General features: G+C 54.0%; 1 protein-coding gene across 2 annotated transcripts in view; it reads right to left on the reverse strand.

Annotated features, from left to right (window-relative positions):
• Positions 1 to 19,083, reverse strand: part of DOC2B (double C2 domain beta) — a 30,596-nt gene extending 11,513 nt beyond the window's left edge. The window contains exons 1-5 of one of the 2 annotated variants that reach the window (XM_033078116.2): positions 10,576 to 10,643; positions 9,432 to 9,649; positions 9,099 to 9,178; positions 4,180 to 4,254; positions 1,217 to 1,326 (exon numbers count right to left, since the gene is read on the reverse strand). In XM_033078116.2, the coding sequence (XP_032934007.1) occupies positions 1,217 to 1,326; positions 4,180 to 4,254; positions 9,099 to 9,178; positions 9,432 to 9,649; positions 10,576 to 10,628 (536 nt within the window). In that variant the 5' untranslated portion in view covers positions 10,629 to 10,643. Of the gene's footprint in view, positions 1 to 1,216; positions 1,327 to 4,179; positions 4,255 to 9,098; positions 9,179 to 9,431; positions 9,650 to 10,575; positions 10,644 to 18,507 lie in introns of those variants that run through there. The other variant, XM_033078115.2, reaches the window with a different exon arrangement.
• Between the last annotated feature and the right edge of the window lie 4,249 nt (positions 19,084 to 23,332).

Genomic DNA, 23,332 nt, shown 5'->3' on the forward strand with positions numbered 1-23,332 from the left:
AGACTCACGCTCTTTGTTGAGTTGGACAATAATTCACAGATGCCTCCAGCTTTCTCACAAAACAAAGCTCAGCTCTGAAAGGGGCCCAGAACTTCTCTGAGGAGATTTTCTCAGCAAGGCACGACTGCAAAGCCTCACCATGAGGAGTTAAACCCAAACCACCGCAGCTCTGCAGGCAGAGAGCTCTGAAGCTGATGGTGCAGCAGCACCAGGCTCCTCAGTGGTTATCCCAGCCCAGGCTGGCTGTAAATCAGATGTCAGTGACTCTGAAGTGATGGATACTGCAGGGCACACACACAGACTCGCTTTGCTTTGGGGATAACTCTGTGTCTTGGGTTACAATACAGGATGTGACCAAAAGTGCCTGTTCTGTCACCATCTGTTGAGAGCAGGTGGGGCAGAGATCCTGATCTCTGTGGGGAGATCTCCTGTTAATGGGCAATGTGTAAAACCAGGTGGGGCAGTGTTCCTTATTTCCAAAGGGGACATCTCCTGTTAATGGCCATATTTTATAAACCAGGCAGGGCAGTGTTCTTTATCTTTTCACAGCCCATCCTTCCTCCAGCCAGTCATTTTCTGCTCATGGCCATTGAGTCCCACTGTGGCACTGATAAAATTACTGCATCCCATTGGGAGTTGCTCCAGCCAGGGGGAAGAGCCCAACATTTCTTACCAAGATAAAAACAGAGGTTTTGGGACACTAAGGGAGCCCCTTTCTCCACTGGACTCCAGAGGAAAACCGGATTTCTCCACATCCCCACTGGAGCTCCAGAGGGAAACTGCACCTTGTACAGGAGCACTGCTCCAGCTGAGCCACATCTGTCACTGCAGGAGGATGCAGCCACCATGGAATGGGACTGCTGCCAACACCCTGCCTGACGGGTGTCAGGTTGTACTCTGACTGTGTCAGGGTTTGGGGTTTGTTCTTTGTAGTGCTGTATTTCTATTTTAATTTCCCTAGTAAAGAACTGTTCTTCCTAATTCCCATATTTTTGCCTGAGAGCCCCTTGATTTCAAAATTATAATAATTTGGAAGGAGAGGTTTTACATTCTCCATTTCAAAGAGAGGCTCCTCCTTTCCTAGCAGACACCTGTCCTCCAAACCAGGACACCCTGCCCTGCTGTGAGCAGCTCCAGCACCCTCCTGTGAGGCTGAGGGTGTCCCAGGGGTGGGGAGGGAGGGGAATCCCTGTGTCCCCCAGGAATGGGGCCCTACCTCAGCGTCTTGCGGATCATGTCCTCGTCGGTGATGCCGTAGTAGGTGAGGGTCTCGTTCCAGGTGGGGTTCAGGGTGTTCCGCAACGTTTTGGTTCTCAGCTTGTTTGCCTGCCAAAGCAAAGCAGGTGGGGTGTTGGAGTTAGTGAGTTGAGAGGGTCTCTGAATTCTTCATGGAGAAATGAGAGTGCAGGGATTAAATGAAAGCGTTTGGATAAATTGATGTTAAGTTACTTGTGCATAAAACAAAAGTGTAAGTTTTGGGATGAGTAAATAAGTCAGTAAGTCAGTTTTAGAATGAGTTTCAGTGCTTTTAGTGAGTGAAAGGTTTTAAAATGAGCTTCAGTGCTTTTAGTGAGTGAAAGTTTCAGATGCCAGAGTAGAAGTGTGAGTTCTAGTGAAAGTTGAAAAACATGCTAATGTTTTCAGTAAAAACTCCATGGACGTGGTTTTAGACAGTACTGAGACATAATAGAGCTCTAATAAGAATATTGCTTACATTTTTCAGACAGAATAAGATAGGCTGTATGCATAGTTTATATGTAACCTGGTGGGCTAAGAAACTACAATTCTAATAGGTTAAGAGGTTCAAGTTTGTGTCTTAGCTTGTTAGGAAAATTCTTTATAAGAACATGCACTGGGGAGAGCTTTTGCTTTTTACTACAGCTTTTTGCCATTGTTTTCATCATCCTTTTTTACTCCTGCTTTGCTCTCTTGCTGCCATCATCAACACCCAAGAAGAAGACAGGAGCTGCTGCAGCAACATGACTAAAATCCACCCCTAATCCAGCAAAACCTGAGGGGCAAAACACAGCAAATCACTCATCTCCAAACCAACCCAATCCCACATCCTGGAAGCAGCCAGCAAAATGGGAACACTGGCAGAGCACAGACCAGGCTTTCATTTAAGCAGTAGGAGAGAACAAGGGAGGGAAAAAATCCTTTTTGGATTAAATAAAAAATGCTGATTTGCTGTTCTGGCTGTTTGTTTGCACTCCTGTTCCCAGCACAGCTCTTGATCCTGCCTGACTCCAAACAACTCCCTTGACAGGTGTTTTGTCAGCACCAGCAGCTCTGCTGAGCAGGATGGGGACAGCAGGGCTTGTGTCCCTGCCTGGATGGGACATCCTGGCACACAGCCACCCCCCAGCTCAGGGGACATTGATCTCCCCCCTCCCTGAGCCCCCTCACTTCTGAAAAAAGGGGCTGAGGCTGCAGATTGGGTTTCTCCACCAGGCTCCCAGCCTGGCACAGCCTGGCACAGCAGCAATTTTCCCTCTAATTAGGTGTCAGACAACTCAATCCCTCCCTCAGCTGCTGCTGGGCAAAGGGAGCTCTCAGCACATCAACACCTCCAAGGTGTCTTGTGGATCTTTATGGGATGCTGCTGCATTCCCCACCTTGGATTCACTCAGGTCAGCAGGGGGAGAGCCCCAGTGGCACCCAGAGCCTGCTCAGAGCTGTGGGTACCAGATCCTGATCCCTGGGATTGGGAAGGAAAGTGGGGTTGGCCACATGATGGACATCACCCAGGTGCTGAAGGGAAGGGGCACGGGTGAGATCAGAGGAGCTGAGCTCTGGGAGTGCCTTTCTCTCCCATCTGGAATGACTCAGGATCAGCAACCAGCTCTGCATGGGGAGTGAATCCAGCCCTGCTCCCCACTCCCACAGCTGCCTGAGAGCCCAGATCTGGGGCAGAAGCACCCGAGGGAGTCAGGGACTGTCCTGCTGCTGGAACAGCAGCGCAGGAGCATCCAGGACAAACCCACAGATGTGCTGCCCTCTCCCAGGGCAGTCCAGGGACACAGGAGAGGGTCTCCCCATGGACCTGCAGCTCCTGTCCCCTCCCCTCCTGCCTCTCCAGCCTCCAGCAGAAATGCTAATCAATGGATTTGAAAACATGGAAATGACTGATAATATCTCTGATGAGAGCGCTGCCGGCTCTGTTTGCAGCAGAAACTCAGAGTGTGGTTAAAAACTCCCTCTGCCACCCTGAGCATTAGGAATTAATCCAAATGAACTGTAATAAGTAAATACACCTCCCTACCCCCCCAAAAAAAATCTTTCCTTTCGTGTGGAATAAGAGTGCAATTAATATTCCTGACACACACGGAGCGTTTAAATTCCACATCCCAGTCACTTACACCCAGCTCTCAGCACACATCAATATCTTTAATTACTCTTCTCTCCAGCAAGCAAGGGACCTAAGGAGATGGAAATATTTCCCTTATGATTTATACTCTGTTTTATTATGATCTGAGGGGTTTTAAATGCAGAAGAATAAGGGGGAAAAAGAAAGGAAATGAAAAGGGCCCGATTTGTTTATGGCTGAGATTGTTTCACTTGGGGCTCTGGAATGCAGCATTCCCATCCTGGGCTCCCAAGGTAAGGAATCAGGGCTGGCACCTGGCTGCTTTCCCAGAAAAGGCATTTTCCATCCCTGTAAGGATGGATTCAAACCCAATTCTCACCTCCTGCTCTCTCTGGAATTTAATGGTTAGTTTTAGGTTGTGAAGCCCTAAGATTTTCTGGTTGGTCTAAAGCAAATGGGTGAAAATGAAGAGCTTGACATCCAGTTCCATACAACTGAAAACTCCCCAACATGGGATCCTGTGATCCTCTGATAGTGCAAATGCAATGATTTGACTCTGAAATGTAGCACAAACCAGTTCAGGGACAGGTGTGTGTTTTATTAAGGCAATTACGTCAGCAACACGGAATGTACCTTCTAGAAGTTTTTTGTAGTTAATACTTTATTTCTTGGATTCTTTTGCAAAGGAAATTGCATAGATAATGTAAATATAACTGGGATTTTATCATACTATATCAGATTTGTTTGGGGATTCAAGCTGCTGTTCACTCAAGAGATTGAAGGTCTGGGTGCAGCAGAGAAACTTCTCCCAGAATTTCCAAGGAAAAGCTGCAACCCCAAGAAAAGGAAGGAGAAGTGAAAAGATTTCTCACCTTGCTGGCTCCAGGGAGCAAGTGCAGCTTGACATAAGGATCAGCCAAACCATTGTGGTCCATTGGCTTCAGGCCCTGGAGAAGGAACAGCAAAAAATCAGGAATCAGGATCCCAGTGGATGCAGGGTGATGTCCCTGAGCCCATCCTGCCGCCCTGGGCTGGGCCTGGAGCAGCTGTGGCTTCCCCAGGATGGGGAAAGGAGGATTCTGCAGGATGCAGAAGGAGGGGAGTGTGGATTCTGCAGGATCCAGGCTCGTCTGTGGATTCCAGGAGGGGCTGGGGGAGCTCCTCACTGCACGTGGCACCATCCCCTCCTCCCTCCCGGCAGCAGACTCTGCCACCCTCATCACCATTAATTTGGGGGTGAAGCAAATCAGCACAGTGATTTCCCAGGTTTGAAATTACAGGGTTCTGTCATTTAATAATTGCTTCTGAGCAAACACACACCTCTGCTGTTGTGGTGCCACTGGCAAGCGCTCCCAGAGGGTGTGATAGCACCTTCCTACTCCCAGTTAGTGAGGAAGAGCAGCTCCAGGCCAGGGGGAGGCTGGTGCCAGCCAAATGCTGAGTTCAACCCAAGGAAACACTCGCTGGGGCCATTCCTGATGGGTTTCCTACAAAACCCTGGCAGCTCTTAAAGGATGATGTGGATCAGGTTTGTTATAGCCCTGCCCTGCAGCTGGATGCTGCTTTGGGCAGAGGGAGGGCACAAGCTGTGCCTCTGCTCCCCTTCTAAACCTTCTAAAATTATCCAGGGGTGAAGCACAAAGCTCAAAGCCACACCTGCACAGACTGCATGGAAAAAAAAAACTCCACAGGGCAGGGAAGCAAGTCAGGAGCGTGAAAAATGGAGTTTAATATTCAGCAGCCCTAAGTGGAAATGAGAATGGCTCCATCGTGGAAGTCCTTGGATTATTTCCAGCCTGGCTGTGGGATCCCTGCAGGAATTATTGCTGGGCTGGCTGAAGGCAATCCTGAGCCTGGATCAGAGCAGAGGTACCCATCCAATCCTGGCTCCAGCCTGGGCTGGGGGATGCTGAGGAGTCCTCACACCCTTTTTGTGAGGAGCAGAGTGTGATAATGAGTGTGTGCAGCTGCCAGGGATCCAGCAGCAGGGAGGCATTTGTGTGGGCTGCTGCTGGAATGGCTGGGTGTAGAATGGATGCAATCACCCAGGATTTGGGCAAATCCAGGAGGGAAATGCCTGGGGAATCATTTCCATGCTTTACAGGTAGGGAATAACTCACCCAGCCTGACCCACAGCACCCTCTCTGAACTGCACAGTTTTCTCCAGGATGCTCCTGACCTTGGGAGTGTCTCTGATTTGGAGCAAGGGCTGTGCTACAGAGACAAACGTGCTGCCCTGGGGCAAGGGAGGCCAAATGGTGCCCAGCAAAGAGGATTTTGCTTCTACAGCAGAGCCAAAAGGTTAAAAATATCAGCAGTGAACGGAGGTGAAAGGGCCCTGCTGTAAGTGCAGCCTCTGGGGGTCTCTGGTCCAGGAGAGGATGAGGATGGGGCAGACAGGGCAGGAAGGGGCTGGGCTGGCCCCAGACTCTGGAGGGAATTGCCAGCACAATCCTCTTGTGCTCTCCCCAACTTCCCTGGTCAGAGGTGCCCAACCTGCCCAGGGTGCACAGCAAATGGAATCAGAACCAAGCAGGCAGATTCCCAGGAAAATGGATGGAGGATGACAGGCAGCTCTGTAATTCACCCATCAATTCAGCTCAATTAAATTACCTTCTGAGGAGGCTATTAAAGGCTTTTTTAATAGATGTGCTATGGAAGATGGAGTGACAGGAGCCTGGAAAATGGCTCCTAATGTCACGTCTACCTCCCTCCCGTGTCATTTGAGACGTGTTTGGCACAAACAGCTGAATTTAACAGGGCTCTGCTCCCAAGGCTGCTCCTGGGGGGATGATCCCTCCCACAGGGAGCACCCACATTGCCTGGAGGGACCTGCAGCTTCTCCAGGAGGGGTGAGAGGCAGACAGGGACAAGGCACAGAGGCAGTGTCCCCTCAAATCCAGCTGGGGCATCTCCCTGGCTCCAACTATTCCTGCTGCTGCTCCCATTTACAGAGCTGAGATTAAGTTTCATCTTTTCCCTTCCTCTACCCAACCCCAAAATCTCTGCTGCAATCCTGCAGAAACCTCCAGCTCCCTGCATCCCAGGCTCTGCCAGCTGCTCCCCGTGCCAGTGACATTTAGCTAATCAATAGGATTTAATTACAACTCAGGCTAATCGGGCTGCCGATTAATGCCACGCTAGAGGCGTCCAGAAATCACAGGAGATGGAGGCATTCCATCCTTCACCCCACAACCAGCTGCCTGCCCAAAAAACCAGCCTGGATCATCCCCAGGCCGGATCCTGAAAAGGGGACAAACTGCATTTCCACCCTGAGAGCCCAGAGGAGCCAGACAGCTGGAGGAATTTCCCTGCAGTGATAAATATTTATGAGTCAATACATAAGTAATGCTCAGTGCAGACCTCCAGCACTTGGCTGGAAGGGAGGGAGCAGCAAAATGCTCAGTGGGGTGGAAACTCCTGGGTGTTTTCTGAGAGGGGCAGGGAGAGCAGCCCAAGGATGCTGCAAGGAGGGTCAGGAGCTCCTTCACCATTGCCCTGCAGCCCCCTGAGGCTTGTCCCAGGCACCTTTATCCCCAAAGCAGGAGATCTCTGGAGCTGCAGGATAGCACAGCCTGCTGTGCCCCTATAAATCCCCTACAGCAGGCTGGGTTCTGTAGGACTGAGCACAAAGTGAGACCCTCAACAAAGCCATGGCAGGGCAGGGCACAGTCATCAAATCCTGTTTTCTAGGAGGGGGTGATGCCCAGCACACCCCAGCTCTGTCCCACACAGGACAGCAGAGACCCACACAATCCCAGGGCTCGTGCAGGGCAGAGGGAGAACCCTCCTGCCAGCCTGGCTGCTCCTGCAGTCCAGGAATGAGCTTCCACAATGCCCTGATTTATTCTTCTATTGATCCGAGCTGAGCTCCAGCGTGTCTGAGCTCAGCCGTGCCTGAAGCGTGACAGGCAGGGCTGCTGCCAGCACTGAGAGCCACCAGGGCCAGGTGGCTGCTGCCAGCCTGGCTGCTCCTGCCTGTTCCTGCCTCCTCCTGGCTGCTCCTGCCTGTTCCTGCCTCCTCCTGCCTGTTCCTCCTTGCTCCTGTCTGCTTTTTCCTCTTCTTGTCTCCTACCACCTGTCTGGTGACCCCCAGAATCTCACCAACCCTGCTGTGAAATTCCACCCCTCAGAAACCTCTGAGGAGTTCCCAGGCACAGCACCAGGGTGAATTCCCACGTGGAGTGGCTGTCCCAGCCTCCAGCAGCTCAGGGGATTGTTGGTGGGGCACAACAGGTTGGATGGAACCTGCTGCTGGTTTCTGCTCCCCAGGAGCTGATAATGGCACTTGTGAGGAGCGTCAGCAGATATAAAAGTGCTGGAGATTTAAAAAAAAAATAGATAGAGAGAAGTAAAAGAAAGGGAGAGAGGGAGGTTGTTTGGGGTTATCAGAGAGAAAGAAAAACGTGTCTCACGTGGCTGAACTAGCCCAGGTTTGAGTGGCTGCTGGCAGCAACCGAGGCTGCAGGAGCTGGGCACAACCTGAGGGCGTTTTTCCTGGAGGGAAACAGGTTCCCAGACCTGGGTAAATAAAATCCCAGCACTGCTGGGGCTTTTCCCCCATCTCCTCCTCTCCAGCTCTGCTTGTAGCACCCCCAGAGCCAGCAGTGGGGTCCTGGCCCTTACCTTTCTGTAGTCAAGTTTTGGCAGCTTTCCCCAGGCGAGAGATGAAATGAGAGCGAGCAGATGGCAATGTAAATAAAAGAGAAAAATGGGAGAATGAGAGCAGAATGGAAATGAACAGGACTCCAGAGCCTGAATGTCAGGGGGGCTCTGCCCTCCCCGTGGGCAGGGGCGATGCTGGGGTACCCCACACCCACGGTGGGCACAGCAGGGACCAGGGCTCTCCTTTGGCAGCCCTGCCCGTGCTCCTGCTGCTGTGAGATTCATCAGTGGCTGCCCAGAGCTCTCTTTCCTCCCTGCCTTCCACCCACTCCAAACCCAATTAGAAATCTCCTCCTTGGCACCGCTCCCGTGTGCGCCGAGGGAAGCCTGACCCGGAGGCTGCCGTGGATTCACAGGAGACAGGGAGGGGAGGCAAAGCTCAGAAAAAGGCTCAGCCCTGTCCTGGTAGTCCTGTCTGGGGACTGGGAGGGAGGCAAAGCCCAGCAAAGGCTCAGCCCTGCCCTGCCTGTCCTGTCTGGGGATGCTGCCCGTGCCAGGAGCAGCTCCAGGAGCGCTGGGGCAGATTGCCCATCCCCAAAATCCAGCTTTGGTGCTTGCATTTTGGACATGGAGAATGCTGGGGTGGGGGCTGCAAATAAACCTTGGAGGGGAGAGGAGCATCCTGTGAAGGCAAACAGCATGGTCTGACCCTCTGGGGCTCAGCTCTCAGCCTCTGCTCCTGCCTTCTGTAAAACCCCTAAAATTGCAGAATTGAGGTTTTTCCTCCCCAGCCCACCTGGGAGCTCTGGTTTCTCTGGTGGTGATGCAGAGAGGAGCCCGGCAGCCCCAGCAGCACCTCAGCTCCCTGTCCCTGCTCCCAGATGTGCCAAAAGCCCCGAATTGCCTCAATCAGGCAGACGGCAAAGGCACTTCGGGGCCGTGATTAGCAGCATTTAAAAGAGCCATTTATAACCCGCCAGCCGGTCACAGTAAATAACAACATCGGGATGGGCTGGGAAGCATCAATCCCTGCTCGGCACGGGGATGAGCAGCCGGCTCCTGGAGGAAGGCAGGGATGGAGGGGAAGGACAGGGGTGCGAATCTGATGGACCAGGGATGCTCTGTAGAGCTTTTTTTTTTTTTTTTTTTTTTTTTTCTGTCCCCAAATCCGGGGGCTGGGCAGTACCTTGGCTTTGTTGATGGTGCAGTGGAGAGCGTTGTTCTCCTGGTCGTAGAGCAAGCTGAAATCCAGCGTCCCCAGCGCGGCTGCAAGGGAGGAGAGACGAGATGAGATGAGATGAACCTGCAGCACCCGGCAAGCACGGGCTGCTCCCCCTCTGAACGCTAAAGGAGAGCTCGGAGATGCTCAAGAAGAGGCTGCAGACGTTATAAAACACAAAGCATCCTGCTGGGAGCCCTGTTATGAAACGTGCTGGGAGCTGGTGGCCATTCCCAGGTTGGGAGAGGAGTGAGAGGGATGAGGGATGCAGCCCAGCACTGCATCCAGGCTTGGCTTTACCTGGGTTATCCCAGCCCTGAGCAGCCTCCTGTCCCCCAGGAGATTCAGGGTGTCCCCTGGGATGATTTGGGAATGGCTGGGACACAGCTGAGAGCTGCTGCTGGCACATCCTCCCCTCCAGCGCCGCTGGCATTCCCACGATGTGTATTTGTATAGTGACACCTTCAAACAAATGAGCCACCAGTGGGATCCCTTCCCAGCTCCAATCTGGCTGCAAACTGTAAATTAAACCCAGTGAGGATGGAAATACTTTGCTGGTTAAATGAAAAACACCAACAGCTTTTAATCAGCGTGGTGGCATCCACAGGATCCGGGAATCTCCTGGGATGGGACACAGGGATGGGGCAGGGGAGCAGAACAAAACCAGAAGAGCCTCAGCAGTAAAGTCCTTTTGATTTGAGAAATTCTTTCCCTTTTGGATGATCTGAGCACATCTCACTAATCCAAAGCAGAGGAAAAGCCTTAAAAAGACAGGCTTCCCAAAACCATGGCTTAACCCTCTGCAAGGCTCCCAGATTTGCACACCAAAGCCTGGGCATGGAGCAGCTTCTCCCCTGGTTCAGCTTAACCTGGAACCAGCCTCGAACTTCCAGGGTGGCTCTGGACCCAGCAAACCCCACTTTGCCAAGCCCACCTTCCCAAAAGAGTTTTGCCTGAGTGCTGCCCTGCCACCAAGCAGCATCCCACCGCTGTTTCCAAGGTAACTGCACCTTCCTGCCGCGTTCAGAACGTGAAAAAACATCCAAAATAAAAACCAAAGCAGAGTTTGCTGCCTGAGGGGGAGTTGGACAAACTTTATGGCAGGAAATAAGGTGGGATTTTTTCCCCCAGCATTGAGGCACCTGCAGAGTTTAAGGATATTCAGGGGACCAAAACCTTCCTGCTGCAATTTCACAGTGATCTCCCAGCCCAAAGCAAAGGAGCTACAGGTTTGCCTGCTGGCAAAAAAAAAAAAAAAAAAAAAAAAAAAAAAAAAAAAAAAAAAAAAATAGAATCATCTCTCCCAAGCAAATATCCTGAGTTCAAAGCAGAGTAAATACCCAGAGAGAGTTCTGCCAGAATAATGTACCCCCCTGGTTGTGCAGCAATTTCACAGCACATTAGCTCCTGGTCTGGGTAAGTCACAAATCAGAGCGGGTTTTACCTGCCAGGGGAGGATGAGGGGTGAGGCCAAACCTGCTGCACCTTGTGCCTCATGTCTGGGTGTGGCTCAAATGAGCATTTCCAGAGCAATTCCCAGCAATTCCCCCTGCACATCCCTCGGGTTGGAAGCAGCAGCAGCGCTCTGGCTGCTCTCAGCCGGGCAGCACAAGGATGGCAGCGTGAGAAAGCACCACAAACCAAGTCAGCAAAACTTCCCAGATCTGCATTTTTCACTCAAGAGCGGAAGATGAAAGCTCCTCATCATTTCCACCTGCCCTTTAATCAGCGTTTCCTGCCAGCCCCACTGCCCGGCCCTCCGAGTTCAAGCTGTTATTTTATTTTTATCACAGAAGGGGGCCCCTCGGTTCAGCCTGCTGGATTTGGCAATTTATAAAACAAATTAAAAAGCTTGGCAGGCAAGCAGAGTTGGGCCAGGAAATACTGACAAAGCCCCAGCCTGCCCCAGAGGTGAGGGCAGCAGGGAGCCCTGCTCCAGCAGGACAGATTGAACCTAAAATCACCTTCAGACAGCAGCAGGAGCTGGTTCTGCAGGTGGGGACTCGGGTCCTGCTCCCAGCTCTGGCAGTCCAGGAGCAAACATCCATCAATTCTCATTCTCCCAGAGCACGGATGGGGAGCAGGGCTCCAGTCCTGGAGGGGTTTTCCTCTGAGCAAAAAAGGGATTTTTGTGGATGCTGAGTCTCAATTCCCAAGGAAGGCTCTGCCCGAGGGCAGAGGGATGTGGGAACATCAGCACAATGTGTGTTAATTGCTTAAAAATGTGGCTGTTTGATGGAAGGGATGAGGAAAAGTTGGGGTTTGGCAGCTGAGGTGCTGCTGTGGAGCTGGAGGTGAGCACTGCCACCAGAGCCAGCAGACTCAAGGAACACTTTAAGGACGTGGTCCCAGCCCCACAGCCAGGGATGGATCCAGCACAGACAAATCTGCAGCTCAGGGCTGAGGAGATGGCACCAGCTACATCCCTCACCCCACCAGAGCCCCCTGTGCACCCCCAGGAGCCCCATCCCAGCCCTGTGCTCCCCCAGGAGCCCCATCCCAGCCCTGTGCACCCCCAGGAGCCCCATCCCAGCCCTGTGCACCCCCAGGAGCCCCATCCCAGCCCCAGCAGTGGTCAGCACAGGGGCTGGACAAGCCACCAGCATCACCCCAGTGCTGCCTCACTGCTGCCACTCCTGCAAACCCCACAGCACATCCAGCCCTGGCTGTGGGAATCCCGCAGCCCCAGCTGGCAGGATCAAGCCCAAAACCTCTGCAGAGCAACCTAATCCCCTTTCTTTAATTGCTTTCCCCTCCCACTGGAGATGCAGCTCGATTGTGATCTTAATTAGGGGAACAAGTACCTAAAAAAGAAAAGGGCAGCAATTAGACTCAAAGCGCTGTTACCAGGATTATTTAACTCGGCTGGGCTATTCTGAACACTGCCCTCTAATCACAGAGGCTGCAAATAAAAAATATAAATAAATGCCTTTGTCAGGCATTACAAAGGCAGCTTGGTGCTCTCCAGACAGCAGGCAGGATGTATCATTATTATTACAATTATTCTGCTCCAATGATAAAATAACCATTAGGAAAACTGAACTCATTAACAGGTTCCGACCCTCCACGAGCTGGGGGAGATTGATGGGAAGGTGCTGGCCAGGGCCTGGCTTTTAACACAGGCTCTAAAAGGAAAAATAAATCCAACTTGCACGGGAAGGTGGCCTCTTCTCCCACTGACCTTTGGGTGTTTTGATTAATTTGGTGGGCCAGGAAATGATTAGGGGCAGCAGATGTGTCCGTGGGCTCAGCCAGGCCCGGCACAGTGGCAGGAATTTATTGTTCATTGCTGACATTTCAGGGTGAGGTGAGGCTGGAGGAGCTTCTATTTATACCTGTGGGATGAGAGGCACAAGGTGGTGATAAATCTGAGCTCTGCTCCCTTCCCCAGCCCCTGTCCTTGCAGGCACCTGGGCTGTGCTGGGCAGAGATCTGGGATGCTCCAAGGAAAAGAGTTTTTCATCCCAGGATGTGGAAGAGGCACTGACACTCCCAGAAAAAGCTTCAGCAAAGCCTGGAAGTGATGGTGGAGCACACTCCTCACTTTCCCAAGGCAGGTGTGACTGCCATCAGCCCAGCAGAGCTCCACACCAGGAGAAGTTGAGGTGTGCACACAAAAACCCCGCTATAGAACTAATTAAAAAGAAGTCCAAAAGCCTTAAGTCCCTCTGCTTATCAGCATTGCTGCTCCCAAGATAATCTGCTCACGGATTTTGTGCCAGGGAGATCAGAGTGGAGCAGTAAAAAGACTGCTGGGGATTGTCTGGATTAGCTCTCCCTTACAGAAAGCACAGGTTCAGTAACCTTCAGGCTGGGTACTTTTTAATGCACTATAAAAGATAGGTCCCTATTCTTCCATTGCTTTAATTTTCCCTTGCAATGGAGATAATTTTAAAGGTCCTGAAAGGCAGCAGGTAATTCTGTGCACTTACAGCCCCATATAAAATGTTGGTAAATGACTCCTCAGGAGGAACAGAAATTGTCCCCTGCCTTTTCCAAGCCAGGCTGCTGAAGAACATTTTTGGTGGGTGGCTCTGTGTGTTCCTGCCTCCCTGGAGCCCTGACCACATCCAGAGGATGGCAGAGGATGGGGCAGAACTCAAGGACTGGAAAACCTTCAGGGTTATCCCTGGAAAACTGCACCATCAATTCCTGCAGCTGGGGCTGAGCTCAGCATTCCCAGTGTGGGCACAGATCCACCCAGGATGCTGCTGGGCAGTCAGGGATGGATCCCAAGGAGCTGCAGGCCCTGAGGGCTGCACTGACCTCTGGCACGAAGCTCCAGCCACGGCATCACCACAGGATTTGGGATCAGCCAGGAAAGGTGCTGGAGGCAGCTGGAAATAGGACATGGCTTTACCATCAGCCATTCCATGAAAGCAGATCCTCTGGGAGGTTTTGGGACATGTCCCAGGGGCAGCACAGCATGCTGAGTTCATGAACATTCCCATCAGCATCTCAGGACTCTGATCTGTTGCTGCCAGCAGGGCAGGACATTCCCAGTCCTACCAAAATCCCCAGCAGGGACCAGATCCAGCAGGAGACCTTCCCTCCTCAGCAGATCCAGGGATGTGGCTGAACTCAACAGGACCAGGAGCAAGGAACAAACACAACTTTTCTCTGCCTGGCCGTGGGTTTTTCACTTAAAATTGGCAGCAATTAGAATTTTTCATTTTGGAGACATGGCACCAGCCCCTGGTAAGCTGTGGAGCAGGGAGCTGCTTCTTCATGAGGTTGGTTGATGGATGCTCATCAGCTCTTCTGTCTTCTCCAGGAGGAGTGTTCAGAGGAACACTTATCTGCTCAGAACAGTTCAGAGATGCAATTATGTTTTACAGCACTAAATGGTCCCTGATGTCAGCAGCAATTAGACTTTCAGCAGTTTCAATTTAGAGATGGCCTTCAAATCTCTCCCTCTCTCCTCCTTTAATGAAATACAGCATTGCAATTAACAACCCCCCAAAATTGCCTTCAGTGTTAAATACAAAGAGGAGAGATCTGGGAGCCCCTTGGTGGAACAAGGGGTGTCAGTTCTGTCTCTCCTCCTGCACCCTGGGCTGGGGGAGGAGGGAACCTCGTTATCCATCCTTGGATGCTGGGGGAGGGATGCCCAGCCAGACCCTGCTCCCCCTCCTGTGCTTTCCTCTCCTGGTGCCCCGTGCTCACCTCAGCTCCTCCCTGGCTGTGGCAATCCCTGGCAAGAGGAAATCTCCTCAAGGAACCGGGATGTGCACCTGGATCACTGCTGGGAAAGTGTGAGAGCACATCCCAAATGTCCATCTATCCCACAGGAGAGCAGAGAGCAGCTAATCCAGAGTCACCCATCCTTTGGGACACCCCAAAGCTCCCTGGACAGCTCGGTGTGCCCTGCCCAGAGCCTGCACACATCTCCTCAGCACAGGCAGCTCGGGCTGTGCTCTGCTGAAATCACTGGTGGTTTGTTTAGTTTCCTCAGTGAAAAAACCACTTCTTTTGGCCTTATCTGGATTGAAAAGACGATTCAAAGCTTATAAATAGCAGTTGCAGCATATGCTAAGGAGCTGTGTTCCAGAAGTAAATACCCTGCTCGTTCCTCGCCGTCTCCTCTGCCTCCCCCTGTCTGGCCAAAAGCACTGCCAGGTGACTTGAAACCCTGCAAGTTCAGACCTTCCTTCTTCTTTACATCTTCAAGCAGCCAGTAATTAATAACTCCATGATGGCTTTGCCTGCCTAATTATCTTCTTTGCTCAAAATAAGAGTCTTCCTAAATAACTTGCGTGGCGCTGCAGGCGTCACGAGCTGCCGCGCACCAGGACTGGCCTCTCAGCTGCACTTTGGAGAAGTGCTTTCCATGCTGCTGCAGCTCCAGAGCTCAGGAGGCCGCTCTTGCATGAACTAAACCGGGCAGGAGGTGGAACTGGATGGGTTTGTGCACATAGGAACAGTCCCAGAGCGCTGGCAGGAGCAGGATGGGGAATTTCCAGGGATAGCTGCTCCTGCTGCAGCCTGTGGCTCCCAGGCTCTCTGCTCACCTGAAAACTCAGAGCCAAACACATCTAGAAGAGAGAAGGAATTCCAGTGCAACCAGAGCTTCTTTCCAAAGCCAAACAGCAGCTCAGGGAACGGGGCATTTCTCCAAGGGCCGGAAACTCGATTGCCTGTTAAAGCAGGATGGCTGCTCCCTCCGGCACTATCCCCTGCGAGAAGCCCTGGCAGTGCTCCCTGCTCCTCTGCTCATGCAGAGCTTTCAGAGACCTTTAAAAATCCCTCAGGTACAAATTGCTGCTGGTGCTGTGGAGGGGAAGGTGCAGGCAGTGGAGGGGCAGCAGATTTGGGTGCAGACAGTGGAGATGGGAGGCGAGGCAGCTCCTCACAGGTGGCACATTGCCATCTAGCTGGCATTTGCTTATTTTCCCTGCAAACCAAGTTTCCCTGGCACTGTGCTGCCTGGCTGGGTGGGAAGCATCCCTGGTGGCTGGGGACCTGCTGCTGTCACAGGGCACCAGCCAGGGGAGCCAAAGGTGAGGTGACAAAGTCACCAGGTGTCTCGAGGCAGCAGGAGCGAATTCCTCTTTCCCAGCCTCCTGCCTGGTCCTCTCAGCTCACAGCAGACGCTGATCCAACAGCACCAAGCCATTCTTCTGCACCAAATACACATTTCCCACTTCTGCCTCATTCCTTCCACCTCCTCAGCAGTTCTGCTGGGGACAAACCAGGAGAGTCCTGCTGCACTGAGTGCCTCTGCCAGGGGGTCCCCAGGGCCCTGGGGTGGCAGCAGGTGCCCACCACACCCTGCAAATGCTCACAGCAGCTCTGCTGGCAGGTCTGATGGGAAGAGCTGGCTCCATGCAATTCCCAGCCATCCCAGAGCCAGCCCAGATGTCTCCACTCATTTTCTGCTGTGTTGGTTCCCTGGCCCTGCCTGCTCCCTGCATTCAACAGGCTGCTGGAGAGGTGTCCAGAACCACAAACCTGAGCCTGCCATGGCTTTCCCCACCTGTCCTCCCCACCTCAGCCAGGTCTGTGCCCATCTCTGGGAGGATCCCACCTGCTTCCCACAGCCTGAGGACTCTCGGTTTTCCAAAGCACCAATTCCATGCACGCACTCACATCCTCCCTGCCACATCCCTGCTCCCTGCAGATGCCAAACTTGGGTCAGGCCACCCTGCCTGGATGGGAGCAGCCACTGCAGTTCCACCACAAGCTTTGCTGGTGGGGTCTGGAACACGACTCAGCAAAGGATTAAGGAACAAGGTGCAGAAAACCAGCCCAGGTGAGTGCAGCAGGGCCAGCAGGACCTACCCTGCCCACTCCTCACAGCCCTGCTGGGGTTCTGGAATTATGGCAGCTCAGGTCCTGCTGGAAAAACCCCAGAACCCCCAGGTTGGAGCAGGAAGGAGCTTGGGGAAACCCAGACAATTGCTGCATTTCTCCAGGCAGGGGCAGCTCTCCTCCTCCCACCCAGCAGCATCGCCTTGGCGTCGGAGAGGGAAACCCACAGGCAGGTGGGACACACAGGAGGGAGCCGTTCAATCCTCCTCCTGATGGATCCTGCCACAGCAAAATCCCTCTCCCTGCACCTCCCCAGGCTGGGCTGGGAGCATCTCTGAGTGAGTGAGGCAAGATGTGCCCGGCAAAACCTCGATTTGTGGGTGCTGTGAACCACCATCCCCAGAGAGCTCCTGCCCCCCTGAACCCCGTGTGCCACCCAAGGGGACCGAGAGCACAGAAACCCCAGCACTGTCCTGACGTGCAGGCACAGCCGGGTTCTCCAGGGGACATTTAGTGCAGGTGACTAATGCAGCAGCCCTGAATCACCCTCCAGAGAAGTGGGGGAGCTCAACCACGCTCCCCAGCACAGCTGAAGGCTCCAGCCTGGCTGCACGGATCCCTTCCCTGCTCCAGGCTGGGTACAGGCAGCTCTTGCCTGGATTTACAACTTGGCTGCTAAGCATGGGGGAGTGACAGTCTCATCCTGCACATCCTGCCAAGCAGTGTCCTCAGGGTGTCTGGGCCATCCCGTGCTGTCCCCAGAGATGTGACACCAGCACCGCTCTGCTCCTGCCAGCCAAAACCCCACCACACCTCTGGCAAAACAGCCTCAGCAGTTTTGCCTGACACCTGTTACGCTGCAAGAAACACTTCCTAACACCAGCCTGGGTGAGAGAAACACCCGCCGGCCCCGGCACGGAGCCAAGCTGCTTCCAGCATCCAGCATCGCCGATGGATAAATGCAGAATGCAGCGCCCTGGGCGATTTCCATGCAAGTCACCCAGAGAAAACGCTGCACGCTGGAGCTCCGGGTGCTTTGGCACCCACACACCCCCCTGGCCCTGCAGCCCGGTTGCTCTCACTCCTACAGCCACGGTGAGCAGAGGAAAGGGGATAATTAGAGCAGCAAATGAGCCAAAGCCGGTTCAAGTCCCCGTTAACTGGCCGGCTGGGACAAACGCGGCTTAGCAGAGATGTTCTCCCTGGCAGCGCCAGAGCTGTCGCCTCTGCACGGACAGCGTGACCCCGACACCGCACGGGGACAGAGGCTGTGCCACCTCGGGGCTGGGGACACGGGGACAGCCGTGCCACCCTGCAGCAGCGCAGCCCTTGGGGTCACACCTTGGGGTGGAATGAATGCCAGCAGCGAGGCAGGGCTGTGACATTCTGCGAAGGGAAGGAAAGCAAAGCCACGGCGTGCCCGGCGCTGGGCCCTGAGCAGCTCAGCCTCCCCTGCCCCCAGGACGAGCACGCAGCAGCGCTCACAGCTCCCACTCCCTTCTCCCCAGCATCTCCCGGCTCCAAACTTTGTGCTCAGCCCCCCAGGCTGGGCTGGGTGGAGCCCTTGGGGTCTCTCTAACTCCGAGGGGAATGGGGTTATCCCGGTGGCCGTGGCACAGCCTTGCAGCGCAGGGTGGGAAGGACGTTTTGGGTGGGGAGGGGTTAACCCTTGCTGCAAACACCTGCATCCACCACGGCCAAAGCCTTGTGCTCCACAGGCCCCCCTGGTCTCCTGCAGGGAGAGGGATGAGGGATGGAGGGATGGCACGGCGGAGTTTGCCGAGGCGGAGGGCAGGATGTCATTCCCGACAAATCTGTGGAGCCGGGCGATGCTGGAGCCTATCGCCAGCTCATCAGCAGGGTGGCTGGAGCAGCCGGATTAAAAGGGTCTGAGCCCAGCTGGAGGGCTGGAGGCACGAGCAGGGACGAGGCAGAGAAGTGCACCAAGCACGACAGCAACTGGTGGCTCTTGGGAGACTTCCCCAGTCCGGGTCCAGCAGCCAGCCTGGCTGCGGCACGGACACACCCCCGGCTACACCTGGGGGCTTCTCACCGCAAAACTGCCCCAAGACGGGCAACCCACCCTAACACCCCAACAAACTCCCACGGAAACTTAGCAACTCACTGCAATCGTCGGACTCGTAACCCTCGGGGTCCACCACCTCCTCGGGCGCTTGGCTCTTGGCCGGCTGCTCCGCGGGCGTCGTTCCGTGCGCTCCGAAGAGCTGATCCACATCCTCCTCATCCTCGCGGGGCGCCTCGCCGGGGCTGACCGAGGGCTGGCTGAGCGCGGGGCGCAGGGCGCTGCTGCTGCGGCCGACGGCGGCGGGGAGCCCGCGGGGGAAGCGGGGGAAGTAATCGGAGATCTGCTTGATGGGCTTGATGGGGCCGGGGCAGACGTCAATGGCCATGTGCTCCTGGATACTTATGGTCGTTTTCTCTCCTTTTCGGAGTGTCATGCATGCGGCTGTCGCTGCCAAGCCCCCCCAACCCCGGAGAAGCCCGGACCGTGCGGGAGAGGGAAGTTCCAGCCGGGGGATGCGGAGGTGGCTGGGGAGGGATGCTCGGGCCGGTCCCTTACGTGGTTGTCGCGCCCTGAGCCTCGGTCGCCGCACGCATGCTGCTGCTGCCAGCCCTGGCGCTCGCACAGCCCCTGATCCTGCCAGCGCTGCCTGGGAATAAATGAGCGAGACGGAGAGACGGATAAGAGGCAGGGGGTGGGCTCTCGGGTGATGTCACCAGCTAGCAACAAAGCGGTACCCAGCAGCGGAGGAATGAGGGCTGTGGCCGGCCTGGCCACACGGCCACCAGCGTGGGCAGCCGGCCTGCCAAGCCCCGGGGCCAGCAGAGCCACGGAGCCCGGCCCGGGGGCAGCCGGCACGAGTTGGGGTGATGGGGAGGGCGGAGGTGGGCTTGGATTCATCCCCAGAGCAGGGCTGGTCCCTGCCAGAGCCCTCCGGGGGGCTGAGGTCAGCGGGCAGGGTCAGGAGCCATCGTTGTGTTGTGTTGAGATGTGGAGAGGGACCATGAGAGCCCTCGGGGACCGTGAGAGCCCCAGGGACCGTGGCAGCCCCCTGCCCTCCCGGCTCAGCGCAGGGAGATGCTGTGCCACATCCTGAGTGGATGGCACCACTGCCCGCTCACAGGGACAGCCCCGACTCGGATCCTGCTGCCCCAGCCCACAGCAGAGCTCAGCACCAGCTGCACGAGTTTCTGGAGCTGGGAACACACCAGGGAGCGAAGCAACACATGGTTGTGCCGTGGAGCTGGTGCAGCATCACACAGGGGTGAGGGATGGGCTGGCCAGGGCTCGGTGCCGCTGTGGCCACGCTCAGCATCCTCCTGCTCCTTCCTGGGCATGGCAGGGCCCAGCAGCAGCCAGGACAGGGACAGCTCCTGCCACAGGCTCCCTGGAAAATGCTGAGCTGTGCTGTGCTCAGGGGGTTGGTCTCACACTGTTTTTACTCACTTCCCCCTCTGTTCAAGTCAATACATCTGTGGCTTCACAACTTACTGGAAGTGGACTTTTCAGAAAAGAAGCACTGTGAGAAAACAAAAAAATCCTGCCCAAGTAACTCACCCTGCACAGGAAAATGTGTCTGAAATATTTCAGAGGAGCAGCCCCTGTGCTGGCTCAGCTCTGTGAGGCTGGGACACTTGGCACGCTCTGGTCACCCACCAGCCCCACCAGGGAACCTGGCACATCCCTCAGCGATGCACACAGAGCTGCACTCTCTGCAGCCTGGCACGCAGCTGACTATTAAAAACAAAGCTCTGCTCTTCAGAGGATTTCCCCCAAATCCCAACAAAACGACACCCAACCTTCCTGTCTGCAGCAGAGTTGAGTTTTCATTCAGATTTTGGTAAATGTTAATGCACGACTTTGAGTCATAACATACTGACACCAGGCAAACGAACCTCATTTACTCCTCACAGGGAAGTGAATGTTTCTCCCCTGAAGCATCCAAACTTGTCACTGCTCTGCACCTAGACGTGAAGCACATCTGAGGATGATCTAATGACCTGGGAGAGCAGGAGACAGCTCACTGCTCCTTTGTGTCCCTGCCACGTTTTCACTCTGGAGTGGCTCCTGCCCATTGCAGGTCCAACAGCAGATCCAGCCTCAGGCAGTTTCACCCCTTTCCCATATCCAAGGACTCCCAGACATTAATTCCCATGGAAATGCCACCTGCTCTGATGCAGGGTGGAAATATCACAGCAGGCACAAGGGGGTACCTCCAGATTTGGGTGTGTCCATCCACACAGGCTCCATCTTTGGGTGCAGCATCCAGGATGTGCTGTGGACTCAGACAGAACGAAGCAGAAATTGGGCCTGATGCCCAGAAAATAGCAGCAATTTCCTCTGAGAAAGGGCAAATAAATAAATAAATAAATAAAATCAAGTTATGTGCGGGAGCCTAATGCCGTTACCACCATTACAAAAGCGTCATCATCCCAAATGCTTCCTCAGAGAGCACAGGACCCAAACAGGCAAAAGATTGTTTTACAGGACAGGAAAATCAAGGCTGTGGGAATTAAGGTGAACCTCTGGGCTCTTCTTCCTGCTGCATCCACAGCTGGGATCAGCAGCACCAACTGAGAGATGCTCAGCTCACCCAGGGATTCAGAAGAGCAACAAGGGGACAAAAAAAAAAAAAAAAGTCAGGATTGAAGCAGACAAACTCCCTGAAGCAGGGCAGGGGTGGCTCCTAAGGGAGACCCCATCACCAGCCTCACAGACAGAGAGAAACCAAAACCAAGACTCACTGCTAACAGCCCAGATGGGACTTTGCAGATCCCTGCCCGATCCCAAGCCTGCAGAAAGCAGCTGGAGCCTTTTCTTAGCTCTTAATGAGTCCCAAAGCAGCTTGGTTTTGATAAACCAGACTTTTCCTACCTTCCCATGCTGCCTGAGTGATTCCTCCCGGGCTGCACAGCCCCACATTTACCCAGGGCTCCCCCAAATGTGTCACACACAACAACACAGAAGGCAAAAGGGACAAAAATAGAAAGTTGGGCTGGAAGACAAAAGCAGGGCTTGCAGATTCAAAGCCAGTTTCCAGGTAAAGCTCTTAATTCCCACCGTCTGTCTAATGCCCTGGAATGTGACTTGATTTGATCCCTGGCTCTGCCCACGCACGTGGCCCCTGCTGCCCTGGAAGGGGGAATTTGACTTCCCCACCAGCCCCAAGGAGGGAAGAGAGAGAGTTTAAATGTTAAAGAGTCAGTTTTAACCCACAGCTGTGCATGGCAGGAAGCAAAGGCACTCTGTCAGGAATATCCACCCCTGTGGGAAGGGGGGACTGCCTTCAGGAAAGGGAGGTGAGGCAGCATCAAAGCTGGGATGGGATGAGGGGGAAGAGCAATTGTCCCTGTCAAAATCCATGTTTTCTGCCAAGAAAACAAATCCTGAGCTCAGCACCTGTGACATTGTACTTGGGATGCAGGAGCTGTCACTCTGACTCCAGCCCAGGCTCTGAAAACACCAAAGCTTTACTTAAAATGTTGTCCTGAACAGAGGCACAAGCACAGGTTTATGCACATCCAGAGAAAGCCTGTGGGACTCTCCCTGAACCACAGCCCAGATTCCTCCTCTGGAACTGCCCTGCCAATGGGCAAACAGAAGGAAAATTCCTCCAAAAGCCCCCAAAACTGCAGCACCAAAACACGAGCTGTCCTCAGGACACACCTCAACCAATTTCCTTACAAATGCTGAGCTGAGTTCTGCTGCTCCAGGTTGAAATCAATGAGGGCAGGGGCTGGTTCCAGTTCAATCAATTCCTGTCCAAATGGAAAGCACAGCAGCAGGATGGCTCAGCCCATTGCTTGCCAGGGATTCAGCGATTGCCCCACTGGATCTTTGTTTCTTTGACAACTCAAAATCTCTCTGAACCCCCTGCTCTGCTGGTGCTGCTGGAGAAAAGCCTGCAGAGAGCACAGAGATGATGCCAAATTAAAGCCTTCAGTGCCTCTGGATGCCATCCCTGGAGAGGTGGGACAGGGAGGTTTGTCACTGTCCCCAGGGAGGTGACAAAGCCAGCACTGCAAAATCCCTAGCTGGAATTTTGCTTTTCCCAAGCACTTTTAATCCTGACAGCACCCACAGCAGTAGGCAGGAGAGGGTGCCAGCAGCTCAGTCTGGCTGCAGGGGCAGGACTGGGGGGTGCCAGCACTCAGGGGATGCCAGCACTGCTGCAAGAGCCCCCTCCCTCCCTCTGGGGTGACTCAGGACTGGCCCTGCCTTCAGTTCCTGGGCTGGGAGGTACGAAACAAATTTCTTACTCCTTCCAATGAGCTTAGCTCCAGCAGGGCTGTGTGCATGGGAAGGGGGTTAATTGAAAAGCAACATGTGCCTGGCTCCTTGGCTGGCTCAGGGCTCTGTCTCCTGGCTGGCACACAGCTCCTGGCAGCTTCTCCTCAAAGATCCCTCCCTCCACGGCTGGGGAGGCTTGGCTGAGCCCATCCCGTGGATTGCACTCCTTACCTGGTCAAACAGCCTCTGCATTAGCTAAGTAAAGCAATAATAACAATAATGATAACTGGGAAACTTGGCAAAAAATAATCCTAAGGAGCTTATTGCAGGCTGTGCAGATTACAGCTCCCCAGCAGCGCTGATATCCCAGTGCACCCCGGCCCCCACTGCTCCTCTGCTTGGATAATATCTGAGGTTATCTGTGCTCCAACAGGCCCTGCTAACAACCATTATTTGACCAGATTTAACCAGCAATTACTAGCTGTGAACAAAATCATTGTGGTGGAATACAACCCACATCCTATTACCACGCAGACACAAACAAACCCTTGCAGAAAGCCAGGCAAGGGCCAAATGCCAGCAGGGAAGAGCCCTCTCCCCTCAAAATATCCCTTAAATAAAGTCACAGAGATTCTCTTTAACTCCCAGAGACCAGTGGCAAAGGTGGATAGAACCTTCCTGGCCAGCATTTTGCCAC

The sequence above is a fragment of the Catharus ustulatus genome, chromosome 22 (assembly GCF_009819885.2).
Source record: "Catharus ustulatus isolate bCatUst1 chromosome 22, bCatUst1.pri.v2, whole genome shotgun sequence".
NCBI lineage: Eukaryota > Metazoa > Chordata > Aves > Passeriformes > Turdidae > Catharus > Catharus ustulatus.